At 39.1% G+C, this 11,864-nt stretch overlaps 1 protein-coding gene across 1 annotated transcript; it reads right to left on the bottom strand.

The window, feature by feature from the left end:
* Window positions 1-233: 233 nt before the first annotated feature.
* Window positions 234-11,223, bottom strand: LOC148716843 (uncharacterized). Its single transcript, XM_088744638.1, has 6 exons — window positions 10,849-11,223; window positions 9,826-10,203; window positions 8,955-9,290; window positions 5,088-5,408; window positions 4,385-4,709; window positions 234-1,389 (listed from the first exon to the last, which is right to left on the bottom strand). Exons 1-5 carry the CDS (start codon window positions 11,078-11,080, stop codon window positions 4,411-4,413), a joined length of 1,566 nt encoding a protein of 521 aa, XP_088600764.1. The 5' UTR covers window positions 11,081-11,223; the 3' UTR covers window positions 234-1,389; window positions 4,385-4,410.
* Between the last annotated feature and the right edge of the window lie 641 nt (window positions 11,224-11,864).

Raw genomic sequence — 11,864 nt, 5'->3', positions numbered from 1 at the left:
GAGGATGAGGGCTGTGGGAGGGATGGGAAGGGATGGGGAATGGGGATGGGGGATGGGAACAGTTACTTTGCATGCAGCAATACACGCGCTATCAATCGAGAAAATTTACGATTTTAGGGCTCTGAAATGAGTTTAAGTGTCTGACGCATGATCTTTGTTCAATACATTAGGGAGCTATTTTAATTAATTTATCAGCTGTCGCACTTCGCTTTTAAACTGAGAGGGAGATCATGGAAGTTGAACCTATTTTTATTTTCACCCTTTTCGTCTTCCCACACGATTGATCTGGTCGAAGTTCAAGATTCCTTAAGGACTGCCTGGGGTAATTCCCCAGAGTGTACCCCCCCTGGGAGGATTGAGTTCGATTGAACTCTTGATCATTAATTGCGTAACTACACAGATATAAATAAGAATCATAGGCTAAAATAAAACGTTCGATAATTAGCACTGATTAAAATTCTTAGCAAAACAACTTTGCAAATTCTAGTCATTTATCTTCTGGGAGTAGCCGGAAGTGATAACGTCGAATTCTGCTCTACGTCCAATCCGTAGACTTTCGAATAGGGTAAAAAGAATACATTTGATTATTTCGACAAGATAGTTATTCAAACCCGCTTAATTGATATAGAACTATAAAATTAGTTTGTTTGTTTTTTTTATTTGACGAGACACAACCTTGAATGCAAATTTTTCTAGAACCGGGATCTAGTCATGCAAATCTAACTTGGAAACCAATGTGTCAGTTAATGATGACGAAATCAATCGATCAATCGAAAACTCTGATAGGAAGCACAACCCCTCGCAATCCTCGGGTGAAATCTGACTATTTCTAGAAAAACAATGGAAAAATAGGTGCATAAAAAATACTCAAGCAAGCAAAAACTAACGATGTACTGTTCCGACGTTTCGGCGACCTCCTGACGCCATTATCAAGGAATTAATTAAAAGAGCGAGTTCAAAATAGTTAGGAACTGTAAATTATATAAATAAAAGGAAGTTAACTAAACATTGCAACGTGGATCGAATCTGTTTGTACCCTTAAACGTGGTCTTAATTGTTTGATGTACAACATTTGGTTAAGTAAACAGTCAAGGACTAGAAATACTAGTAAGAATTTCGTAATGTCGTTTAGAGCTCGGGGACTTCAACTCTCTATTCAATAGTTCACTTTAGTGTGTGTTCCTCTCGTTTCACTGAGACAGCGGCGAGCGAAAAAGCGGTCATGAGGGCGAAAAACGGCGGAGGTCAGCCGGTGGCATCCACAATGGCCATTTATCACGCGCCAACTCTTCCCGGCGCTCGTCGTTATCGTTTTCCAACTGGAACACATTAGAATGTACCCAATTTGGCTGTTCACGATTGCTGTACCGCTTTAATTGATCTTGCAGCCTGGGAAATGTAAAGAGCTTAAGCGATATAGTAAATTTCTTGTAATTCTAATAAGCTTGGACTAGGAATTTTTTGTTTTCGGAAGACACGTCTTCCGTTGTGATAAGGCCTGTCAAGTCGATGTCAAGACAAAGGAAAAAACTTAAAGACTTTTGCGTATTCAAGTGAGATTCTTTGGTGATGAATAAAGGGAGCGAAATAAGAAAAAACTTGGCTTTTATCCAGTAATATCAAAACTAGTTGAACACACGCTCCACGCCCCACGAGCAATAACGCCTAACGATTGTTTCGAATGTGACGCCCACTTCCGTCGAGTTGAGTTGCGAGTTCCTGTCAATGACTATACACTTTCTCCGGCACCGTCTTCGCATTAGCGGGAAACCTTCATACTTCCCTTTACTTTTCCACGAGCTTTTAACAAAATAGTCAGGAGCATAACAAAGTAGGTGGAAAACAGGTAAAGCTTCGCCTCGGCTTACCAATTTTCAGAAACGGGAAAAATTAGAAGTTTTAAGGTCGGTTACTTAGGGGTCTAAACCAAACCGTGGTTTTACAATGGCAATGGGCCTCAGATATTATCAATGAGAGGGATAATTTTATAAAATAAGTGTCCTTCCATTGTTTCCACTGCTTTCGGCCCTCTTGACACTGTTCACAAAAATAAATGTTCAGATGAAAGATTCGGTTCTGAAGATAGTTTGGAACGCGCTGGGTTTTGTTAAACAACGGCTAAACTTTTATTAAATGACCCGCCTTGAGTCTTTCAGACATTTCTCTAACAGTAGCATATCTTCGAAAATTCTCAGAGGATAACTTGTATTGAAGAGAAAAAATTGAACATTTAATGTGACTTTTACAATCTTCTGACGGAAACAAGTTTTCGACGTTTTACCGTAAGTTGATCAGTATTGTGAAAATTTGTCTCCAGGGAAAGTTTACTAGAATTACCGTGTAGTGTAAAAATTTGTCCAAATCCATCATTTAACTGCAATAATACAGATAATTGGTTCACATCTAGGGGCTAATTGTTCATTGGTTGGATAATGCTATCCGATACGTATTCGCTAGATAAAGATTTCTTGGCGTTCCAACCTCTGAACAACCGAAATCAGGTATTTAGACTTATTTCTATCCCATCTTCCAAAATATTTTTTAAAGTTGTAATGTAAGTGTCGGCTATTTCTTTCCCCCAAAACAGAGCATCGATTCCGTTGACTTGTAGTTCTCGAAACACTAATAACTTGAAAATTCCGTTTAATCCAAGTGAGTTTTCAGACCCTCGTGTCATTTTTTCAGCTACAACTTTATCCTCTGTGATTTATAACTAAAGAGCGCGATATTGGTTTTCAAGGGGAATTCAACGCGGAATTCACGAGTCAGGTGATAGATTTTCCTTGAATCGTGTAATTGAATAAAAATAAGAAAAAAACAAAACAGCATCGAAATTGTTTATTTTTATCCTGAGTGCGCGCTCAGATGCGAAACAATATCACTTAGCTTTGTTTTTAACTCGCAAATTTCACGCTAAATTTGCGAGATTTTATTCAATCACGCGATTCTAATCGTAAATTTACAACTTGATTGGTCGATGGACGGTAGGTTCGAACTAAATAAAGATGTGGTCTTTTGTGACAAAGCGTCCAGAAAAAAGAAACTATAACCTAGGATAATCAAAGCAATCAAAAGTTACTTCTGTAGCAGATAGTAATTCGCCGACAAGGTTAGCGCCCTTCCTCTTCTGAGAGCTTTCGCTGATACTAAAACTGGTTGAAATACAACATTTTCGCGACTAAAATCATTACTAGAATCAAATGTCAATCATACTGAAAGAAAATCTTTGGTTAGACGGCAACAGCGAGTTTATTAACAAAACAAAACTAAAACCGGAAATCTTTCTGTGTTTTTATCCTGAGTGCGCGCTCAGATGCGAAACAATATCACTTAGCTTTGTTTTTAACTCGCAAATTTTACGCTAAATTTGCGAGATTTTATTCAATCACGCGATTCTAATCGTAATTTTAAAACTTGATTAGTCGATGGACGGTAGGTTCGAACTGAATAAAGATGTGGTCTTTTGTGACAAAGCGTCCAGAAAAAAGATACTATAACCTAGAATAATCAAAGCAATCAAAAGTTACTTCTGAAGCGGATAGTAATTCGCCGACAAGGTTAGCGCCCTATCCTCTTCGGAGAGCTTACGCTGATACTAAAACTGGTTGAAATACAACATTTTCGCGACTAAAATCATTACTAGAATCAAATGTCAATCATACTGAAAGAAAATCTTTGGTTAGACGGCAACAGCGAGTTTATTAACAAAACAAAACTAAAACCGGAAATCTTTCTGTGTTCGCAAGCTCCAAATTCATCCAATTTTTACCGTTATGATACAGATTATAACCCATTTCTATAGCATCTACGAAAATATCTAAGTTGTAATGTGTCAGCATTCTGTTTCTCCCTGAACAAAGCATCAATTCAGTTGACATTTCGTATATCGAAACTGCGATAACTCGAAATTTCCTTCCAGTCGAGGTTAGTTTCATACCCTTCAGCTTATTTCCTCATTACGTACTAGCTTTACCCTCAGTGATTTATAATTACAGCGCAACGTTGTGTTATTTTCGGACCTGCTGTTTCCTGGTGCGGAAGTTGTTTTCAATTGTCGTTGCCTCCTATTAATTTTTGCGCGAGACAACTGAATAAAAACCGTAAACCTGTTTGTGGTTGTTGGCTACTCGTAAAGCCGCGAAAAAAGCCTAGCCGTTAAGCGTAAATATTGAAAAACATCAACCGCTGGTCGAAAGAAAATTTACCATAACAATTTCTCCCACTGATCTACAATGTATCATTTTGAAAGCGTCAAAATCTCGGAATGTTAACGTTCTTTCTATTACGTCACGGTTAATCAAATGTCAAAAACTAATTCAAAATATTTTGAAAAGTTAGTGAATCGTTGTTTTGTTCTAAAACCCATTTGCTCGCTCGCTTTTACCATTAGAGTCAAACAACGAGGTAGTTTCAAGCTGTTGTTGGGTTGATAAAAAGAAATTCTCTGTTTTTCTGCTTTGGCCGCGAGACTATCTCTGGTGAATTGTTCAAAGCTTCAGAACCATCCACATCTTCTGTATCTTCAATCTCCCTCAAAATAGGTTGACATGAGAAAGACTCTGGATCGTGACTGTGTCTAAAGGAAGAAAACCAAGGACAGCGCCTCTTCTTTGCAATAAAAATTAACAAAAGAAGAGCCAAGACTGTGAAAAGAATTACACCAGTTGCTGAGCCTACGACAACTAGGGTGACATCTGATGATGTGGTGGCTGAAAATGAATAAAAGAAAAGAAAAGAAAATGAATTATTCAAATTTAAGTTTAGGTCAAGAAATAAAAATGAAATCAAAAGTTCAAAAACCCAAACCCGCTGAATGCGTTAAAAGCCAACAAGATGACTTCTATCGTCGAGGTTTCTTTCAGTTTTTCAACTGAAAGCTTGGGGAGGTTGCAGACCTTTTTTCAAAACCTACTCGAAAAAAGAATTAAGTAGAAATAAAACTTCTCTTTAACATTTGTTTGTGAAGGAAGCACCTCTACGTGTATCAATTGGATCTTCCAGCAGACAGTCAGTTTTATTAACAATTGGTTGATCGCGGCCTATAGGATACTTTGATCAATTGGTGAAGAAATTAGGACATGGTTTACAGGCCTCTTCAGATGTCTGGCCAGTGTTTGGCTGGTATGTTCCTTGAGGACATTGAATGCGACCACTTCCTCCTGGCGTGCAATAAAAACCGGCTGTACATTGTTTACAGACATATTTAGATGTCTGGTTAATGTTTGGCTGGTATGTCCCCATTGGACATTGAACGGGACCAGTTGCCTTTGGAGGGCAATAAAAACCGGCTGGACACGGTTTACAGGCCTGTTCAGATGTCTGGCTAACGTTTGGCTGGTATGTTCCTTGAGGACATTGAATGCGACCACTTCCTCCTGGAGGGCAATAAAAACCAGCTGGACATGGTCCTACAATATAATTCAAAACAACAGTTATCGTTAGCTTGTAAGTTTTGTTTTTCCAATGTACACCATACAAGTAACTTACAAATCCCAAAGAAGGGAGTTCCCCTAAGATACCCTTGGGAAAATAAAACATACAAGCTAAAAAAAGTATATCTAGATGGCTCTGATAGGCCTGTCCAGGAGGGCAGTAAAAACCGGTTGTACATTGTAGACAGGCATGTTTTGATTTCTGGTTAATGTTTGGCTGGTATGTTCCTATTGGATATGGAATAGGACCAGTTGCCTCTGAAGGGCAATAAAAACCGGCTGGACATGGTTTACAGGCCTGTTCAGATGTCTGACTAATGTTTGGCTGGTATGTTCCCGGAGGACATTGAATACGACCAGGCCTTCCTGGAAGACAATAAAAACTAGCTGGACATGGTCCTGCAACATAATTCAAAACATCAGATATCTCAAGCTCATATCTTTTGAACTCCCAAAGTATACGCATATGTAGGTAATGTGATGATACTCAGGACAATTATCCATGCATATGTTTGCATAGTTTTCAAAAAAAGGAAGGAATTCCCTTGAGATCTCCTTTTGGAAATTTTGGCACGGCTCTGAACAAACCCTTTTCAGTAGTCACTGGAAATATGACAAAAAGATAAAATAAAAAGTGTACCTAAGTATTCAAGGAGAAGGAAACTAATTCATGCTGTTCCTTAACCACCTGCTTAACCACAGCATTTCATGAATACCTCCTTAGCTAAGGACAAGGCGTTGTGAGTTTGATGAGTCTATTTATTTCTATCACTTATTAAAATTCATTGATAACCGGATACCCAGATTGCCTTTGAAGATTGTCGCTTGCACTGTTTTTCTTTTTCTTACAATCTTATCCAAAACAGCTGTATATCATTGATAAAAACGTTTTTCTCATTTAACTCTGGACCATAAAGTAGTAAGTAGTATAAAATTAGTTGTGAAAATATTCACAATTTCCCTTATGTCCTCCAGACACAGCTTCGGAAATTGGCAATTCTCACTGCAAATATTTTTTCTCTACTCACCACTATGACCAAATGATTACTGAAACGTAATTTTCATATCCGAGATTTTTGCAATATAACAGAGTTTGAACGTTATTTGCAAACGCTGTGTACTTTTTTTGGGCCAACGCATAGCGGAAAGTACATTTTCAACCAATCGAAGTTGACCGGCTGAGATCAAAATTGGCGGCCATCTTGGCGCGCAAAACAGCCCTGTGACGTCACTGGTTGTGTACTTCTGTGAAAGAAGGGTAAAAGCATGGAGTGTGGCTTGCATGTTGGGAAGCCGCAAAAGAGGATTTCGGGAAAATGCCATCCTCGTCTTCTTCATCGGCGGCCATATCGGCATCTTGGCTATATGCGAGAGGTTCGCCTGGATAGGGAGCAAAATTCCTGACTGATACCGAGAACGAATCTCTACCAGTCTATTTAGTTAATCGGCAACTGACGAGATCCACAAGATTAGGATCGAAACCGCGGTCTTGCCTGACCATCTACAGAAAATTTCGAAAGACATTATAACGGCAGATGGGCTACTAAACGCCCCGGGCCAAAGCAATGCCATTCAGAGAATGAAGAAAACATGGAAGCCTCATACGACACCGCCACTGAAGATGATCTACTCGGCAAGTCTGAGGATAACGAAAAAATCCCTCTGTACCAAATGCTAAGCAGAACATGCCCAGAATCCCTCCAATATAGGGCGAGGGCCAAAATAAGAGCAGATGAGGATTTCAAAAATGAGATAAAGCAAATCCTTAACAACGCGGAGCAAGAAACAGTAAAGGCGATCATGTACTTCTATGAACGTGAAACCGGTCGTTTTAATACCGAAATAAAGAAAAGAAAACGAGCCAAAACGGCTGGAACACTGAACACGAAGAACTGTAGTACGATCGAATCAGCGAGCGTGGCGCAAGCTGAAAGCAATCAAGACAACTTAACGATCGAGACAGTCAAACAAATAGCTGTACATCTACAAACGCGAACGATTCGAAAAAGACTCAATCCCTGATGTGCGTACTCAGTGCCACACAAAAAGCAAATTCTCATGAAAAACTGGCATTTGATAGAAACACAACCACTACTGAGCGAACTATACAAAAATCCGCCGCTCGTATCTTACAAAAGAGGGCGGTCGCTCAAAGACATACTCGTGAGGCTAAATTTTGAATAGGCTACTCTAAACACACGCTGGGGAGTCGTGTAGGCCTGTCAACCCCATTTTACGGCACCATCTTCCTCTTCGCTACTGGAGACAACTTCGCTTCGTTCAGAAGAAGATTCACTTGACAAAACTTCATTATCTGCCATCTCCTTCGCCCACGAATACAAACAAACAGTGAGTGAAATAAACCAAGCTATTGGAGTGAACACAACCAGTGACGTCATCAATCCATTTCGCTCGGTACCAGAGCCCGACATGGTTTTGTGTAAAATTTTTGATTTGAACGGTTAAAAAAGATATCTTTCGCCTCTTTTTGGCCAAAGCAAATTATCTCATGATGATCACCATATTCAAAACTACAGGTTAGAACAAAAATTTCAGATACGAAAATTTCGTTTCAGTAGCACTTTAATTGAAGTACCAAAACCATGCAAAATTGTGAATTTAGAACAGAGGAAAACTGGATCTGAAGTAATTCCGAGCATGAGTCATGAAGATCATGACATTTTGAAACCGAGCAGGAAGAGAGCAAAAACAAATTGAAAAAAATTCAAGACAGCTATTTTCTGAAAACTCCAAATGATTTAGTCAGATCATGATACTGATATAATCCAGGCGAACAAGTGTTCCAGAAGGTGAAAACCCTGACCCCTATTCTTTAGCCTACCCAAAATGGCCCGAATCATCCTAAAAATTCCTATTTTGAATGCGTTCCGGTTTCAAAGAACTTACATTTCACGTGCCTTCGTTGTTTACATGCACTACTTTTTAGTCAAAAGTCACAAATTGACTTCGATTTGGCGCGGGAAATAGCAATAAATCGTTTCCGTAGTTTATTTAGTTTCATCGCCGTATATTATTTGTCCACTTCAATGATATAGCAAAGCGCTTCTGCTTCGAGCTTCAAATCATTCACGTTTGTAAACACGTTAGCTCTTACTTAGAGTGATAGCAACGAGTCAAGTTGTACAGCATGCCGTGTTGTTGTGCTGGCTGTAAACTACATGTACCACTGAATCTATAGATGGCTTCTTGTGAAGAATTCAGTTCTGATGTGCATGGTTGATGTCTGGGTCAATCTCTATCCTAAAGAACGAAACAGTGAATGTTATTGATTTCTCGCCTTACTTCATGATCAATACTGATCGAGGGAAGCGTTTTCACGAACAACAACTTTAAATGTTTAGAATAATCGGCTAACATTCGTAGTAAGTGCTGTGGCTGGCGAAATACAAAGACGCAAAGGGTTGGTCCATTGGGTAGTCCATCAAGTCAGTGTTTTTAACAGAGTAGATGTTTACTGTATACACATAATATTAAATAAACGTAAGAGAGTAGTTTGCTTACCAACTTTAAGAAAAAATGTTTTACTTGATTTCTGGTTATCATCTTGAAAAGCTTTACATGTGTAGTTTCCAGCATCTTCCATTGTGACGTTCTTAACTTCCAGTTTAGTAAGTAAGGTTAAGGAGTTAGCTTTATCTTTTTTTGGTACATGTATATAATGATATTCATACTTCAGTTCTTCATCATCCTCATTTATCTGTTTACTATTCTTCGAAAACTTTCCGTTAGCCTCACGAGGGCTTTGGATTTTACAAGTAATGTTGACTGTGGTTCCAATGTAGGCTGTGTTCCAACGTTCAAGTTTTGCATACTCTATCACTGGAGGACCGTGTCTCACTAAAAATTAGAACAGAAGACTCTTTAGGAATCAAATGCTAAACTTTTCCTCGAACTGAAAGCCAAGTTTAAGTATTACTGATAATGATAGAATGCACTTCCAGTCCACTGAGTCAGCACCAACAGAAGCTTTTTGCAAGCTACTTGCAAATACTTCAACAAAATAACACTGCCCTACAATGCCTGCTCAGTCTGTACTATAATTTAAGGATAATTGTTTTTCCCTATAACTTAGGGCATACTGGCAGCTACCTGTTTATCATTTTGGCCACTTAAAAATCTGGGCCCAGTTGTATAAAGGGCGGAAAGCGCTCTACAACGGATAAATCACTATGCAGCGGATAAGTAATAACAAAACGTACTACGCTATCTATCGGATAGGGATTTATCCAGCCTTCGAACAACTAGGACCTGAGCAGGGGATCAGGTTTTCTCCAGAAGTTACAGTACAGACCTCAGGCGTGGTTAATTAGTACATTAGAGACTTCAGGTGTGGTTACTTAGCACAGTACAGACCTCAGGCGTGGTTACTTACGCTTCACAATCAAGGTAGCTGTCGCTGATACATTTTGCCCCTTCTCATTTGTCACGAAACATGTGTAGTTACCTGCGTCGCTTTTTGAAATTTGTTTGATTTCCAAAGCTTGGTTGCAAAGTGCAAATGAATATTTCAAATCTTTCAATTTAGAATCGAGTGGTTTGCCATTAAACAGCCAAGTTATATTTGCTGGTAAATTTGAATAGGCTTTGCATTCAAATGTGAAACAGTCATCCACATGAGCCGTGTTGTTAGATTCACTATCCATGGAAACTTTTAAAAAATCTCCTGTGGCTGAGGAATGGTTGGATCCTGATATCATTCCATTTCTACAATTTCCAGTGTCGCGTCTTTGACGCTTTGATAAAAAGTAACCTAAATAAGAAAATATTTCAATTATTCAATCGTCAGTAAGTGAATTACCCTGGAGGCATGAACGTGAGATGAGTCGGTTTATCATCTACAGTTACTCTAGTTTCACGTGCAAAACTATAAATATCCTTCAAAGAGCAGGAATGAAATCGATAAATGAAGACCAGAAAAAAAAAAATTTAAACAAAACGGGGTATTATGTATGTCATCCATCCAAGTAGTAACTCCAGCCAATAGGGCTTGACTTTGGTAAGAGGCGACATTCATGTAACGTGTCCTCCACAGACATCTCACGCAAAGTGTAGTTTAATCAAGTAAATAACCACAGGTCATCCAAACTGTGCAAGGAGTCCTTCTCTGTTACATTGAAAACAACATTCGTATACTTTTCTCACGTGGACTTTGTTTGTATGGGTCACCAAGAGAGTCTGAAATGTCATGACATTATAAGTGGTCAACGCCACCGCTAAGTTGTTGTTAAAATCTGAGAGGTCAAATAAAGCGTTATCACGGCACTGTCAAAAGCTAATTGGATCCAAACCATAAGTGCCAAGATTAAAATAGTGATAACACTTTATGGAAGACAAATAACAGTTGGTAGGATTTAAGTTGTTACATAAAATCTGCTATAATTTGTTAGAAACTCACCTTTCCCACACTCCTCTGCGTAAGCTTTCCCTCGGCAAACAGCAATCTTTAGATCCTTCTGATCACTACACGTTCTCACAAGGACATGGCCACTCACTCCATGCTTGTCCTTGCAAGGACAAAGTACCCTGTGTGGACGGCATTCCGATCTTTGTTCCCGTTCCTCCAAAACAGTCGAGGTAAATCCCACCCCGCAAAGGACACAAACTAATAGAAGTTCCCTGGCAAACATTAATGATTAAACTTGCCTGGATATTTCAAAAACTTCTCGCTTCGCGATTCCCTGCTGCTCGAACTTCGAATAGATTTGAGGCTATTAACTGAGGAATCTAAGTTAATCCCAGAATACAGCACGATACTCTTCTTGTATGCGGATGTAGCGAAAGTGGTAGTTCCCTCATCCGGCCCAAAGTGGAGGTTTGCCAGCAACATTTTTCCTCTCCTATTAAAGGTCAATGTCCTAGAACAAAATCTTTGTTTTTACAAGAATGACGCAGATGATCACCAGGGATGTAGAACTGATGATAAATGGAAGAAGTTTACAAATATTTGTTTATAGGGCGTTATTTTTCTCGCGGAACTCTTTTAAACCATTACACGTCAGTATGCATTTTCTCCATACTGTTCTTTATAAGTTTCCTATAGTACTTACAGGGAGAATTTGTCAGGCGGTCAAGAGCCTTTGAAGCAGGTAACTATTTCCTTTATTCATGACATTGACGTTTGATTTCAGGGGGGTACTGTCGGGAGAAATTAGATGCTAGTCGCTCTAAGGGGTTAACTGGTTAAGACAATTATTTTTCTTACTCGTACGATTTCTTATCAGATCTGTGTCTGTTTTTCTGATTTAACAAGTCGATTCACTGATGCCTTTAAAAGCAGGAAAGAGCAGTTCAATTGGCGTTGGATGACTTTTCAGTCTTGCAAGTCACGTTCTTTTTTGACTCCCTGGGCTGACCGGCTAAGCGAGAAAACCCCGCTTCGGGAGAGAACGCATTGTGTGATGAGATCAAATG

This window comes from Stylophora pistillata, chromosome 14 (assembly GCF_964205215.1).
Source record: "Stylophora pistillata chromosome 14, jaStyPist1.2, whole genome shotgun sequence".
NCBI classification, from domain to species: domain Eukaryota; kingdom Metazoa; phylum Cnidaria; class Anthozoa; order Scleractinia; family Pocilloporidae; genus Stylophora; species Stylophora pistillata.
Note: the sequence above shows the minus strand (reverse complement) of the source record. Positions and strands in the feature narration are given on the sequence as shown.